Below are 17212 nucleotides of genomic sequence, written 5' to 3'. Positions count from 1 at the left end.
CTGTTAACACCTGGTCAACTATCACAGGTCCCCGTAACCCTTGAACTGGCCGTGGTCTCAGATTGCCTCACACTGGAGAAGGAAGTTAGCTTAAGTCCAGAATCGTCACATGCTCTTAGATTCAGTCCCTGGTTCTTTTACTGACTGGACAGACTGTGAGTAGCATTTTTAAAAAATTCACAGCCATGCATATTTTACATTTTAAAATTTTATTAATATAAAGAAAACAGATCTTATACATTCTGTAAGTACAGTTTAAGAACACAATCATATTTCCCTTACTCCCCAGTCTTCAACCTAATATCTCTTCCTTCTGTTCAACAATATATGCACTAATTATAATATTCAGCAAGCAAAAAGATCACAGGAACATATTTGTTTTTTTAAAAAAGATTTATTCATTATGCTTGCAGATTTGGATCCTTGATCCATTTTGTGTTGATTTTGTGTAAAGTGTAAGGTATGAGTCTTGTTTGATTTCTAAATAAGTGCATTTCTAACTAAGGTCAGATTGTCCTTTTAATGACCAAGCCCCTGAAAGTGAACAAGAAAGCAGATATAGACAGGGGTGATACCTAAACCCAAGTCCCATAACTTTCTTTTAATTCTCAAATTCTCTGCAATCTCTTGACCATAAGTGCTCTAATTTCTACTCTCCATTCCCCCCCAAAATTTGTAAGGGAATGTATTTTCAGTGAACACTTAGATGAACTGACATCATTGAGAGATGGGTTATTCTAAATAAACAAAATTAGAGAATAACTCAGAGTAGTTCCTCCAAGTTCTAAAGATCATTTTATTGATTTAAACTGTAAATATATACATGTTTTTAAATAGTAGATAATTATTAATATAAATTACAGTATACTACATGCCAACCACTGATAGGCACTTTCAAATATTTTATTATAGTCTCATTAATAGCAGATGTGTTCTGTTTTATGAGAAACCAACATGCATCCCTATGTTCATAGCAGCACAATCAGTAATTGCAGAAACATGGAAGCAGCCAAAATGCCCATCAGCAGAGGATTGGATAAGAAAGCTATGGTTCATCTACTCCATGGAATACTACTCAGCTATTAAAAAAAACAAAATGCAGTTCTTTGTGGCCAAATGGGCCAAACTGGAAACCATAATGCTAAGGGAAATGAGCCAATCCCAAAAGGTTAAATACCACATGTTTGCCTTAATTTAAGATGATATGATGTTATGTAAAACATGTTATTTTATGAATATTATATGTTATGCATAAACTAAAATTGAAGTGTCAATGAGGTGGTCACAGAATGTGGTTAAGAACCCGCATTTATTTTTAACATATTGGGTATTCATTGCTATGTCAATTAAATCCATAACGATGTAAATTTTTGCTGATGGTATATTGGAAGGGTCTCCCTAAGAAGCCGTTGAACTAGGCTGGACAGTAAGATGCTGGACTCTATGTTTGGTATATGCTTGCAGTGAGGGAATCTCAACTGAACTTAATCTGTGGTCATGTAACAGAGTGGAGCAATCCACCATGGGGGGAGGGTGGGGGGAGGGTGTGGGGAGGGGTGCGGGAAATCCCAGTACCTATGAAACTAACACAATGGGGCCCGGCTGGCATGGCCTAGAGGCTAAAGTCCTCGCCTTGAACGCCCCAGGATCCCATATGGGCGCCGGTTCTAATCCCGGCAGCTCCACTTCCCATCCAGCTCCCTGCTTGTGGCCTGGGAAAGCAGTTGAGGACGGCCCAACGCATTGGGACCCTGCACCCGCGTGGGAGACCCAGAGGAGGTTCCAGGTTCCCGGCTTCGGATCGGCGCAGCATCGGCCCGTTGCGGCTCACTTGGGGAGTGAATCATTGGATGGAAGATCTTCCTCTCTGTCTCTCCTCCTCTGTGTATATCTGGCTGTAATAAAATGAATAAATCTTAAAAAAAAAAGAAACTAATACAATGTAATTAATGAATAAAAAATAAATTAAAAAAATAGCAGTTGTGTTATACATAATAGGTATATTGCAAATAACTGGTATATTGAAACAATGAAGTCTTAAGAAAACCAGGAAATTGTCCAAACCTACTAAGTAGAGGAAAAGCTGATATTGGACTCCAAATCCAAGAAACTTTACAGAATTCTATACTGAGATACCATAGTGTGACTGTGTTCTGGGCAGCATGCTGAACAGTTGTCAATCACACATGGAAAATACCTAAAATACTGCAGAATCTTCATGAGGTCTTTTTCTGTGGAGCACAAACACATGTGGAATAAAGCAGCTTTCTGCACACTCAGAAGACATATAAGATTTAGTTCTTGTAGCCTCCATTGATCCATAAATGATGACTTTTTCCCCCTCAGCATATCCACATCACTAAACTGGACCTGCAACATTGTGCTATAATGTATGAGTAGTTGTACTGCTGTTATGTACATTGTTTTTTTTATTATGCTCATGTCACATCTCTTACTGATCTGTAGTTTCCTAAATGCAGGGACTATACCTTATTCACCATCTTCCATGCACAGCATGTAGCTTAACTATAAGGAAAGTTCCTAAAAGGGCTTCTTAAGAGCTGATTAAACTACACATGCAGTTACCTGAGAATAAAACCATTACTACTCCTTTGCTAGAAATAGGAAAAACTATTTGACCCACAGAGCTGGCATGGGAGAATGGTTGGTATTGAAGGGTGCTACCCACTCACCCTTCTGTGATCTTTCAGGAGCGGTTCAGCCCTGGCCCAGCTGTACGGAACATCTGCTACCTTGGAGCATCACCACTTTAACCATGCTGTGATGATCCTTCAGAGCGAGGTACTGACCTGATTTCTATTTCTCTTCTTCGCTGGAAACCAAAACAAGTATTTGTTTCCTGCCTCACTTCCTTTGTAGTACCCTAGTCAGATGAAGACATGGGAAACTATTGGAGTCCAAATAGCTCTTTTGATTCTTCTAGATTACTAAGGACCTTATTGTAAACCTGAGCTGATCTGTTTGAGTTTCTTCATTGGCTGGGATCATAAATAAAGACTATGTGCCACCAGAATCCTAGGTTCCTTAAGGGACACCAAAGCCCACCTAGAGGGGACGTGAGCCAATGACTTAGTGGCCCAACATTCTCATTTTATAAACTCCAAAGCTATCTTTAAGGATGATGGAAGTAAAATTGGGGTGAGAAAGTTACACTTTATGAGCACAGTTGAGAAACCTATAAAAGATAAAAGAACCTAAAATTGCTGGTGAATCAGGGCTAACGCCTTATTTTGCTTCAGATGGCAATGCAGGAGTCAGGGTAGTTGTGATTTTATAAAGCTTCCCACTAAGTAAAATAGAAACCACTGACTCCAGCTGAGGTATTGGAGTTTTAAATTGCTAGGAAAGGATCTGCTTAATTTTCTGCATGCATAGACTTTTTTTAAGGCCAGGAAGGGATCATCTGTTACCCATTATTTCTCAATTCTCTAGCTGTGCCATTAATTATTATTATTATCATCATTAAGGCGCTGCCTAACTGAAATAGCATCATTAAATATGGAGGGTTTTTTTTCTCTTTCAGCCTATCTTGAGGAACTTTGTCTCTTGCAATATCATGAAGGCCTTTGACCTCATAAAGCCTAAATGCAAGCTAGGGAAGGGCAAGGCGTAGTATGGGTAATGTCCCTTCAGTTGGGAATGAAACATCCAAGATTAGGCTCTCAGTAACTGACAGAAGCCAGCAACCTGGAATCAGTAGCTCCAGAATTTTCCTCTGAAAGCCACATTATTTCTAAGTGCTGTGGAAAAGAGATGTAGGATTGGAAGGAGCTTTGGTGCAGACTCTCTTTTCTGTGTCAGCAAAAGTAACAACCTATACCACTGACCAGAGCAACCCCTACCTTTGTAATGAGGGATTTAAATAGTATGTCAGATTTTCTAGGAGAAATAAATTCCACTCACTCAGAATTTGTGTTGTTATAGACAAAACATTTGGCCACCCTTTTCCATGAAGGACAGGTACTGATAACATAATCAAGCTCTGAGTATCTGCTGCCTACAGGTGCTACCCAGAGCTGCATCCTCACTCCCTCCCTTCCTGGCCAGCCTGTCAAAAGGTAGACATGCAGGTATCATTATCCTTTCACTTTCCAAATGACACAACAGGTGCAGGGAGGTTGGATGCCTTGAGAAAGGTTACCTCAGACCTTTCTCCCTCCATATTTGCTTTTCTCTCCATCAGTGTCACACTTAATTGGCTCTCCAACCAAGGGTAGAGGCAGTATTTCAGGGAGACTGAAATCTACTTCAAGAATCAATCCCCTGAACTGTTGTAGATCAGTTTTCATATAAACCATACACTAATTACAAACGAACTTTTGTGATGGCTCAGTTAGCTAATACTCCCCCATCAAGTGCCAACATCCCTTGTGGACTGTAGTTCATGCCCTGGCTGCTCCACTTCCAATCCAGCTCCCTGGTTGAGCCAGTGAAGGCAGTGGAGGATGGCCCAAAAACCTTGAGACCGTTTGCCCACATAGCAGACCCTGAGGAAGCTCCTGGCTTCTGTCTTCAGCTCACTTGAGTTCCCACTTGGAGAGTGTCCCAGGAGCTGAAAGATCTTTCTGTGTTTTCTACCCTCTATAAATCTGCATGTCTAATAAAAGTAAACAAATCCTTTAAAAAGCAAATTAACTTTAAAAAATAATTACAGTTTATTGGCTAGATTTGCCACTTTATTAACTGTCAAAACACTTCCTACCATATGCCCTTTAAAAGTAGTAAAATACACAGCCTCACATAGTATTCAGTATCCTCAATTTCAGACCAGATATTCCTTACCTCAGTGTTAACCTGTGCTGTGACTAGTTCCTCAAGTCAGCCTCGGACAAGGGGATGCTGAATGTGTCGTTGGATCCATAGGACTACTTCTCCACTGTTTTCAACCCACTTCTCTCAGGTCCTAAAATCCTGCCTGTGTAATTAATGAATAAATTTAATAAAATAATAAATAAATAAAATAAAATCCTGCCTGTGATTGATCTATGAGGCCAGCGTCAGGCAGAAATACCTGAGCAGAAGTATGGTACTGCATTTCTTTAATCATTCACCTTCTTGTTAATGACTGAAGGGTCTGGGGAAGTTTATTTAAAATTATCATTAAAGTTAGATCTCACATGGACCCAATATTCAATATTTAAGGAGTGGTAGGCTCATCCAGTGTAATGAATTAACTCAGGGGAGAAAATCATCTGGTGCTGGGTAAACGATAATTTAGTAATTGATATTTTGGTTCCCTCACATAATTAATTTGTCTAATTGGAGAATACCTTTAAGTAGTCATTCTTCCCTGTATTTCTCTTCTATCTTTGGCTGTCAACATAAGGTTTAAAACTGGTCCAGTTCCCAGGCCACCTGCTTATGAGTTTCTATTTCATGTTAGGAAAACCTGAGAAATGGGGTGTGGACATTTAGTCTATCGGTGAAGATGCCTGCATCCCACATCACAGTGGGTTTGATTTCTGCCTCCAGACCCTGATTCCAGCCTTTATCATCCTGATGATGCAGACCCTGATAGACAATGAAAACCCTAATTGCATTTCAAAGTCCTGGCTTTGACTCTGGCCCGGATATCTGGAAAGTGAACCAGCAGATGGGAGCTATGTCTCTCTCTCTTTCTCTGCCCATCCAAATAAATTTTTTAAAATCTTAAAAAAAAAAAAAAGAAAACTTAAGAGTTTAAAAATCCAACTTTACAAGCAAATTAAGTAAATTATTAGCTGCTTAATAAAAACAAAGTTTTTGAAAGTAAACTGCGAAGCTCCCTATGTCTGCTGTAGCTAAAACAGATTTGGATGAAAATAAGAATGTTTTTCAAAGGTATGAAGATAAAGTTGTAATTGCAGCTTGCATTTTTAAAAAGATTTATTTGTTTATTTGTTTATTTGAAAGGCAGAATTACAGAAAGAAATACAAAGAGAGAGAGAGAGAAATGTTCCATCTACTGATTCACTCACCAAATAGCCGCAATGGCAAGGGCTGGGCCAGGCTACAGCCAGGATCCAGAATGCAACACCCACTCAGTGTGACTGTCCAAAATGACATTGCCAGCTACAGCCAGGATCCAGAATGCAACACCCACTCAGTGTGACTGTCCAAAATGACATTGCCAGAGGTTCCCGTTTTAAAATGACTCCCAGTTGAGAAGCCATTGTTCTAATGGGTTTTTTCTCTTCCTTAAAGTCATTTGTTGTCATACCAAATGTTTCCAAGATACAAAATTATAGCAGATGTTTCCAAGATGCAAGATTAAAACCTTCACTCATGAAACTATTATTTATTTCAGGATCAAAAAGATTCCCAAACATTTTGCCAACTTTTCCATTATGTGACAAATTCCACTGGAAACAGTCAGGTGGAGCTTTTGGCACAAACATATACAAAGTAAGAGAAATCAAGCATTTTCAGAGTTTTCCCATTGAAGCTAACACATACTAAAGTGTCTTTCACTAGACTTCCTCAGAAATTATGTACTTTCTGGCTTTGCTGTGCTTGCCAGAGATTCTGTTTGTGTTTGCACAAACACCATTAAGCCTTTTTTTCAAAAACTGATCTTATCCTATTACCAGACCTTTTTCAATATAGGAGAAACATATAATCAACACCCATAGATCGGATGTTGTCTTTTGTTACTGTTCACTTTCTCATTACAGGGTCACAACATATTTGCGAATCTGTCCTCAAAGGAATATAGTGACCTTATGCAGCTTCTGAAGCAGTCAATATTGGCAACAGACCTCACGCTGTACTTTGAGTAGGTATTGGCATTTGATCTATTTGACAAATGAGTATCTAAACTTCTGTCCTGTGATTAATTTCAGGCCCATATTGGGGGATGTCTGTTACTCTAGCATTGTAATCAATGGATAAATGAACTACACTTTCTGCTATTGTCTCCCACTCACCAAAATAAAACAGTGTGTTAAGCTAAAGAAATCATGCCCATAATCACAAAATTTGTATCTTTTATAAGATTGCTATTTCAGGCTACTGAATTTCTGGTCAGATCTATGAAAGCATTGATGATGATGATGATGATGATGATGATGAAAAAAACTACTTGCTGATAGGAAACTGACTAGAAGGCTAAGCCTTCATTCCCTAGATAGATAGATAGATAGATAGATAGATAGATAGATAGATACTAGAAAACTGTCTCATTTAATCCCAAAATTCAGGTCTGTCTCTGAGCTAAAAATTCCATATTAGCTATTTGGACAGCCTGGAAATATCTCCCTCCAATGACATGTAGAGCTCTCTCCAATTTAAAGAAACAACTTCCTTCCCTTAGAAGATGGTTTCAGTTATTCTCATGGAGACTGTTGATCAATTTAACTTTTTTGCCTTCCTTTTTAAAATATAAATCACAATAATACCTCTGTTTTCCTAACACACATTGACATTTTGAAGAGTAGAACAGACTCCACCTCTACATTCTCACAAAATTGCTGAGGTCATTAAAGACTTCTTTGTTCCCAAATTCAATGTCCTAGGCTCATCTGGTTTTTTTCAATCTTCTTGAAGATAACTGGCGCTTACTGACATCTCATTGTCTAGTCCCACTTTTTCCCCAGCATCCAGCTGTCTTCGTCTCTCCTCTTCTAGATCCTTTGTATGTTTTTTCTCCTTTCTCCTAAGTTTGAATTCCTGAATCCATGCTCTCCTTCCTATACTCAGATTTTTCTTCCCTGGCCTCACTTTTTTATTATTTCTAAACAGATTATTACCTATATATATGAAAACCCTGAACATCATCACTCTGTCAAAATATAACTACAAGTCATTTCTAAAAGGAAGAAGAAAGAGGCAGAGAATAGGGAAAATGATATGCAACCTGTCATCTAAGAATCTTTAGAAGGCGACCACATAACATATCAATGGCCCAAATTTACTCACTTGGCTACGGATAGTTTCAAGGAAGGTTGGGAAAGGAAGTATTATGATTAATGTGCTATCCAGGTAAAAACTAGGGGTTCTATTAGTAAATCAGAAAGGAAGGCTAGAGATTGACAATTTAAAAAATTAGTCTATGCCATGAGTATTTATTATTCTATTAATTAAACTATGAAATGATACAGTGGAAAAATTAAGGTATGGGAGCTAAATTGCCTTAGATTTTAATCTCATTCTAGCATTCTAGTTAAACCTGACATTTTGAGTTCAGGTGTCTGTGTCTTTGACCTCCTAAAATTTCACTGAATTGATACTAAGTAAATTTAAAGGAAAAGAGTATAAATCTGCAAGGAAAGAGGAAAGACAACAAATAACAAGAGATTCCAACACAGTTGTGTAGAATAGAAAGCAGACTCACCAATGGTAGTGGCTGTAGGGTTGGGGAATGGGTCCAGAGTGGAAGGCAACCCTGAGAAGCAAAGTAGCATTCCCTACAGAACCTTGTCTGGGGCTTAAAACAAAAAATGCCACACCCAGGGTGGTAGCCTAGTGGCAAAAGTCCTCTCCTTGCATGCACCAGGATCCCATTTGGGTGCCATTTCATATCTCAGCTGCTCCAGTTGCCATCCAGCTTCCTGCTTATGGTATGGGAAAGAAGCTCCCGGGTTTGGATCAGCTCAGCTCCAGCCATTGCGGCCACTTGGGGAATGAACTAGTAGGAAGACCTCTTTCTCGGTCTCTCCTTCTCTCTGTAAATCTGACTTTCCCATAAAAATAAATACATCTTAGAAAAAAAAAAAAGTGTCATGAAAAAATGGGCCTAACACAAGGAGATTCCCAGAATGTCAGTTTACAGAACTTTCAGAGTCCACAAAGTCTTCTGCCAAATTAATCATTTAACTCTGCTTTGTGTGCCTCTGGAGAAGGCCAGAGAATTATTTTTCTGGGAAATTAAATGAAGAACTCTAGACTAAGGAGAGGTCCTGGGCAGGGGATGGAGTTGGGAGGTAGAGTCAAGATTCAGAACTCAGCATTTGGGATATAGTGAGATTAATTGCAAACCCAGAGCCTACTGGTTTCATCTAGAAATTTGTAGTCTGTAAGCCAGACACCCAGACCCTCAGACATCCAGAGGATGACCCAACAAGTCATGTATAAAGCCTAATTAAGTTTCAATTTTCAAATTACAATAAAGACCTATTTAGTATTATGGAGGTCCTACGACATTGTTTAGGAATATAATAAAAAATATTTGTGTCAGAGACTCCAGTTTACCTAGGTTTTCTATAGCTTGTCTAGCAATCTGCCCTTCCCCGTCCACACATATTCACATCTCTCACATCTCCTCTTACTGCCTTATTACTACCCACAAATCGACATCCAAATAGAGCAGAACATTTTGTAAATCTCCTATATGAAAGACAGACATCAAAGCACACAGGAAAATGATGAAATATGGAGAAAACAGGAAAAAGAAAAAAGAATAAAAGGTATTAATATCCTGAAGAGCAGAAATGACAGAAAGTGACACAAAAATAGGAAGTTCTCCAAAAAAAAAGGTAATAGGAACAAATATAAAGAAGATAGTGCTCTTAAAGTTTAAAAATATTATGACCAAAATAAAAAGTCCATTGAAAGAACTGGGACTCTCTATATGAAATACGAAGTACAAAAAGTAGCAAAGTGGAAAACATTGTTGTATTTCACTATATGCTTTTTGGTGATATTTAATTTCTTAACTATATACAGATATTACTTAAATAAATATAGATTTTTAATTAATTTTGAAACATACTTAAATAAATAAAATCCAGAGTGTATTTTTGATATACTGGCTAGGCTGTCAGTTGAGATATCTAGTCCCATATTGCGCTGCCTGGGTTGTGTCCCAACTTACTCCCATTTCAAGTTTCCTGCAAATAAACACTCTGGGAGGCAAGTGATGGCTCAAATGGTTGGGTTCCTGACACTCAGGTGGCAGACCTGGATTGACTCTTGACTCTGGTCCTGACCCAATCCAGCCCCAGGCATTGCAGGTGTTTACAGGGCCTCCCTTCCCATCTCTCTCTCAATGTTTGAGTCTCTCTGAATCTTAAATAAAGAACTGATTGCCTGAAACTATGTGTGCAGTGTGACATCAGACAAATTACTTACCTTGTGTTTTCTTCACATGTAAAATGGAAATAATACCTACATTGTATAAAGGTACTTCAAAAAGATCATGGGAAATACATATTAAGAAAAACTACACAAGAGGGGTTTTCTGCACCAAAATTAATTTATTTTTAGTCTCATTTTCCAGGAATTTTTTTAAGTGCTGTCATTTGTCTTATGAATTTCTTGTGTGTCTTTAGTGTCATGTAAATGCTTTTATCTACAATCTCATTTATTTTAAAACCTATTTATTTTGCTTATTTGGTGCCCCTCATGCTGCCTTTATTATCATGATCTTTCATCTTTTCCTGGATTGATGCTCCTGGAGTCAGGATTTATGGAAAATCTGATCCTTTTCATGTTTTTATTTCCTTCCCCTGACATTTGCAGAGTTTTGTGTGATTTCTCTTAAAGTACAAACATTTTCCAAGCCAAGTTTTAAAGTGACTTTTAAGAAGAGAGGGGAAAATAATCTCAGTACTTGGAGTCCATTTATCAAGCCCTGTTAGCTATGTGCCGAATCACTGTGTAGCTGTGAGAATGCAGTCCAAGAGGTTGGTTGCAACTCGTTTTCTCATTACTCTGGTCTTATCTTAATGCTGCAGCCCCTGTTAATGTTTGCTGACTCCCAAAGAAGCTGACTTGTTCTCTTTTTGTCAGCGTTCTTGTCCTTTGAGCTTGTGAATAGCTGCTTATTCTCTAATGTAGACTTTCAGAGGTCTGATTCACTTGACTGTCTAAAGTTGCATTAAAGCATTGCTTTATTTCTAGCCAAAACAACGCCCAGGGTTAATGAGGAGGAAAGCAGTTACTGTCATGTGGATGCTTTTATTCCATAAGCAAGCGGTGGAGGAAGTGAAAGGGATCTTGGAGATGATGTTGTCCAATTCATCTCCTTTGTGTTGCCAGCATTAGGCAAGGTCCAAAAGGTTAAAACCTGCAGTGTGCGCCATATCCTTGATTACTGTAATGGCAAAACTGTAAGCCACACCTCCTCTTTCAAGACTTCTTCCATAATCACCATATTCCATATCTATTGAAAAAAAACAAGAAACAGTCATCATTTTAATTGGAGATACATCATGTGACACTACTTGGTTGACCATGCCAGGTGAACACAAAGCTTTGATGTGTCAATGATGACATATGCAGCTTTTGTGATTAATAACAGAAACAGTAACTAATACTTCCTGAGGCTTACTTAGGAGATTTTTATATATGTATATAGTCTCATTTAATGCTGAAATGCATTCCTATTCAAACAGGTGCTACCTTTAAACTCACAAAACATATGAAGAAGCTGAGGTAACTCTTAGAAACACATGAGTGTTAGGGTCGACATGGTCCATCCTTGGTCCACCCATGATTGAAGCTAATTCCAAGCACACAAGGCATTAGCAAGTTAATGCCAGCCCTCAGCACCAGGGGTGCAGGGCAAATGTGTGACCTTCAGGATAGAGTTGCTCAAGGACTCCTGGGAGGTAGGTGTTGCTGAGACTGCAGTTAGACTCCTTGTTTGCAGTTGAGTAAGATTTTAATACAGGGAAGGTGCTCCTATTGGGTAACAATAATCCAAGTTGCTGGGATTACATAATATGATTTTACCGAACAGGCACCTGTTGCATGACCAGCATTATTCTAGAATTTACATCTCCTTCTGTCACCACCAGAATGGAAGCTATGTGAAGGAAGACATCTTTAGAAAAGATTAACTTATTTATATTTGAAAGGAGAGACAGAGCTTCCATCCATTGATGAACTTCCCCACATGGCTACAATGGCTGGAGCTGGGCTGGTTTGAAGCCAGGAAGGAACCCGGAGCTTCTTCTGGGTCTCCTATGGGTGTTGGAGCCCAAGTGCTTACATCATCATCTGCTGCTTTCCTGGGCACATTAGTACTGAGCTGAATCAGAAGTGGAACAGCCAGGACTCAAAGTGGTGCCTACATGGGATGCCAGCACTGCAGGCAGAGACTTAACATACCAGCCCCAGGCATCATACTCTTTAGACTGGCTATCAAGTCTCAAAACCAAAACTTAATACACTACCTGACATAATGAGTTCTCAAATATTTTGACAAAGGACTTTCATATCAACGTGAAAGGTAGATCCTGTTTGCTCATTGTATAGATAAGGGTAGTTGCACTTAGAGGATGCACAATTCTCAAAGTCATCAAGTTGCTGTTGTCAGGTCTCCATACGACATTGCCTCACACCAGTATTGCTATTTAAACAGAGAGTTATCCAATGATTCAGATTTTACAAACCCACTTAGCTTTCAGTGCTTCTCAAATTGCCTTTCTAATTAATCTTCAAATATTCCATTTCTCTTTGTGCCGCATGAACATTCATCAGTAATTATGGAAAGCGCCTAGTCTGATGCTTTGCTTGTCTTTCTGAGGGGATGCAATAAGCAACATTTCTCAAAAGCATCAGGCAATGGCAGCAAAATGTAATGTTTTTTGCGTTTTTTCAGAATAATTGTTTGATCATTCTTTTAAAGATACATTAATAATTAGACAATTTATTTTAAAATACAGTAGGAGCTCAACAGATGTTTTTATTGCTATGCAGCCAGAAATATTCAGTCATTTATCATTTAACAGAAGTTTGCTAAGAGTCCATCGTATTCCGTCTTCTGATTTCCACAGTTTCCTGCACTCAACTGCTACCATATTAGAAAGGAAGAGGATAATTGGGTGTATAGTAAGATGTTAATTTCAGATGCAATTTAACCAGATCCTGTGTCCAAACATTCTTACATCTTATCAGGGCTTGATGAGTTGATCCATTGAAACTATCCTAATGTTAGAATTACAATGTGGTAGGTTGATGGAAAAAATATCTTGATTTCTTAGTCTTCAAAGCATTTTTAAATATTCCCATGCACATATCAACACCGGCATGAATCTATAACTGAATACCAAAAAAAAAAAAAAAAGATTCATGCAGCTAGCATTTATTCATGCCTTCTTTATGCCAGGCTCTGTGCTAGTTCCTGGGAATGTACAGATTTGTGTTAATATTTCTTACCTTTACGGACTTGAATCCCAATGGGAAAGAGAAAACAGAGATACCAGGGCATGCAGAGTGCTGTGGTGGGCAGAATGAAGGCAGAGTAGGAGGAACATGCTCCATCCAACAACAGCTTCAACAGCTTTTCTGCCTGCTAACTGTGGTTTGGTGGAACTGACAGGACCTTGTGTCATCTTCTGCCATTTTCAGCCTCTGGAGTGATTGTACTTTTTCCATTTCCTGTATTTCTTCCATTTCAGTTATGCTATCAGCAGCATCAAAGAGGTGCTTTACTGAGGCTCAGACCTGTCCCTGTGTTAGCAGTACTATCCTAAAACCAACAGAAACTTCACTTCCAGGTTAAACATGTAGATTTTCTTTAGTTATAATAACTGGAGTTTAACACTGACATGTTACTTTCATGGTTCTCCATAGTACTTCCACACCACAAGTGCAAACATCTCTCCAGACTCCATATTTAGCAGGTCACTATAGATGTGCATTGGCCTGTTGAATAAGGTTTAAGAACATTGAAAGAACAGGTATCCTCCTTCCTTGCAAATACCCCCTACATACACACACACACACTACACAGACTCTGTGTAGTTCCAGCCTGACAACTCCACAGTTGACACTGCAGACAAGTCACAATGATGTTTGCCACTGCCATAGTAAAATCTTCCTTAATATTCATGGACTTTTAGTAGATCCAAGTGAATTAGAATGAATAAATAGAATATGCATGCATAGAAGTATAAGTTTACAAAGGAAATTCCTGATTGAAGTATACACAGGCATGATGATTTTTCATTTTGCAAATAAAAGATTCCTTGCAGATAGATGGCAAGCCAGAAGGATTTTCATTGTGGTGATGGGTGACTGGCAACCAATCTTTGGAATTATTTTTGAGGGTAATTTTTGCACTTCTGTCCAAATGGTGCTTTTTTAAAGACTGCTATTTTTCTGAGTGAAACATATGTCAGGAGAGCAGGATGAAAGTCTAATAAAAACATATCTGATTATAAATGAGATTTTCCAGTAAGTTGCTTTTCACTAGCAGAGGTACTTGCCATTGTCCTTGAAAACCAAGGTTCCAAAGATTTGCTTGAGAAGTTAATGATATAGTTCTTCATGACAAAGGATCCTGGTACCAGGGGGTATTATATAATTTTTTGTGTGTTCAAATGTTCATTTTAACAGCCCTGCATCTCTAAAAGAATTGCTTCTATTTCTAAGCAATTTCACATACAATCTATATACATATTTAGATCCTAAAATGGAGCAGGTGTATATGCAAATCCATTTCCCAAAACCACAATGAATTTTATATTGTTGCTTTATAGTGGTTATCAGGGTGCAGTCAGAAACATACCACCTGGGGCTGTGCACCACCAGCCTAATCTGGGCCAACTGTAGCTCTTTTCTGGAGTCTCTCTACTTCTGATGATGGAAATATGTTGGATGTCTGACTTGACACTTGGTCCTGTTCTTGGTCCAATAGCAAGTGATACATTTATATATCATGAGAGTTGTTGGCCACACACTGACAACAGACAAGACTACTGAGCCCCAAAGGTTTATGCCAATACAGTTTACAAAGATTATCTTAGCAGCAAGAACTGGGAAAGTGCAGACTTAAAATCTACCTAGATTTGTCCATAACTTCCCTGGGATTCTAGACAAAAGACTTCACCTTGAGTTCCCCATCTATAAAATGGGAACTCAGAAGTTCTATATACCTCTGAAAATCTGTAGCTATTAAAAGCTCAAAGATAGAAATCATTCCATGATCCAGAGAGAGAAACAAGCTCTCACACAAATTTATAAAGAGACACAGATGTATACAAGATTGTTTATAGCTGCATTATATGACAAAGCAAGGAATTAGAAGTAATCTAAATTTCACCATCAAGAACTAGGAGCACATACTGATATAATAATACCATACAGCAGTGAGAAGGAATGGCCTTGCATGATGTGTAATAGTACAGATGAATTTTTTTAAGATGTATTTATTTTTATTGGAAAGGCAGATTTACAGATAGAAAGAGAGACAGAAGAGAAAAATCTTCCATTTGCTGGCTCACTCTCCAAATGGCCACAATGACCAGAGCTGAGTCAATCCTAAACCAGGAGCCAGCAACCTTCTCCAAGTCTCCCACATGGATGCAGGGTCCCAAGGCTTTGGATCATCCCCTACTGCTTTCCCAGACCACAAGCAGGGAGCTGGATGGGAAGTGGAGCAGCGGGGATATGAACCAGCGATCATGTGGGATCCTAACATATGCAAGGCAAGGATTTAGCTACTGGGCCGTGGCGCTGGGCCCAATACTGATGAATTTCACAAATAGTGAATGAAAAAAGCAAGTTTCCAAACAATACATACCTGACCATATATTATTCTCACAATATTCTAAAACATGCTGCATGTAATTTATTGAAGAAAAATAAAAGGATTTATTCAAAAGTCATAAGAAGATCCTAACGTAGTGGGCAGGATGGAGGCTGAGTGCACAGATAGACAAGGACTCAATAGGGATGGTGAAGCTTTATTTCTAGGCTGGGTGGTAAACGGAGGCTCTCTGTTATTTAACCTTTATACCTCTCAAATACTGAATAGGCATCATAAACTGTTACATGATCATTGCAGATCATCATTTTAAAATTCTTTCTGCAGCCTTATGAAAACAGTTAATCTCATCTTTCCAGGAGGACTTTTATCAGAGACTTTTAAAAATCTTTTTAAGTACACTTGGCTTTAAACTTTGAATCATCTATCTGGATATTTATATGACCAAACCTATTACCAAGTATGTGGTGGAAAAGGCTTTTTCAAGGGAATGGAGGTCTTGTATGGAGCTTGGTAAAAGTGTGGTGGATAGGAAAACATATGTTATCTTCTGAGCTCACAGCCATCCTTTGGACTATCAGTAGAGTAAATAGAACTTACCATGAAATAGCAAAGCAACTTTTGTTATGGAAGAATCAAATTGGCATGTTACACTTTCAATACCCTGCACACACAACACAAAAAAATTCCACCCATTCCTATGTTAGTCACCACTAGAGATAATGAATAGTTCTTCCCTCACTGATCTGATGGAAATTAGATTTGTAAATATAATGTAACTATGAATTCAGGCTATTTATGACTTTTGTACAGGCATCTGTAGCTACTAAAATTTCCTGTCATTAGAGAGTTTATTCCTATAATTCAGTTGAGGTTTTAGAAATTTGCATTTAAAATGATTTTTTTCCTCCAGTGAGTTAGCCATCTAAGGAATATTCTTCACTTATATCTGAGATGTTGCATCTTGTATGTTGAACACATTGCCAGTATATGTGGAGGGTAGGGCAGACTTCAGATGGAATTAGATTGCTATTTCCCATGACTTGTGTTGTTCACATGTCTCATGGTAAAATAGAGTCTTCAGTTATCTAATTGGGCTTTTCTTGGACAGATTGATTTTGTGTTAAAATCTGTCCCTATAAATGACAATTGTGAAGTTCTTAGGAAATTAGAACCTAGGTGTAACCAGGGACAAAATTATTTTTCTTTTAATAAATAGCTTTCTGAGATGATCCCTTCATTAACTGATGGATTCAGCAGCTGATTGAGTTCCTACCACATGCCAGGCATAGTTGTGGTAATTTGGGATGAGGTGAACCAAAATGGAATAGGCCTCTCTCCTGGTGGAACTTGCATTCTAGTGAATTCTTAAAGCAACTCTTAGGATTAAAAATGACCAATCAGGCATGCAGGAAAGCAAGGATGCCAACTGTCCAACTCTTCCAGAAAGCCTTCATAATTTTCTAAGACGAGAGAAGAACCACACTCTGTTCCCAGGATATTTGGGCATTTGTTAGCTCCATGGAGCAGCTGTTATTCCACAGGCAGGATCTTTACTATCTCTGGCACTCACAAATTGTGAGGACTTGGGCCTGGGACTCACCTGACCGCTACTTGAGCACCTAACTTTGCCAAGGATTCTCTTGTGTGTTCTACTTAAAGCAATTTATTTAGTCCTCCCACCAACATTATAAGTTAAATCCCATTTCTAATTCTCTGGTAACCTAACTCAAGATCAGGGGCATATGTGGTAAAGGGACAGAATCCTATAAGAAAGGA

The 17212-nt window shown here is 38.5% G+C and overlaps 1 protein-coding gene across 2 annotated transcripts in view; it reads left to right on the top strand.

Moving 5' to 3' along the window:
* Positions 1-17212, top strand: part of PDE11A (phosphodiesterase 11A) — a 418861-nt gene that overhangs the window by 346208 nt on the left and 55441 nt on the right. For both annotated transcript variants that reach the window (XM_004577021.3, XM_004577022.4), the window contains exons 14-15: positions 2712-2802; positions 6675-6775. In XM_004577021.3, the coding sequence (XP_004577078.2) occupies positions 2712-2802; positions 6675-6775 (192 nt within the window). The remainder of the gene's footprint in view (positions 1-2711; positions 2803-6674; positions 6776-17212) is intronic.

Source organism: Ochotona princeps, chromosome 5, assembly GCF_030435755.1.
Source record: "Ochotona princeps isolate mOchPri1 chromosome 5, mOchPri1.hap1, whole genome shotgun sequence".
Lineage (NCBI taxonomy): Eukaryota > Metazoa > Chordata > Mammalia > Lagomorpha > Ochotonidae > Ochotona > Ochotona princeps.
This window is presented reverse-complemented; position numbering and strand designations above follow the sequence as displayed.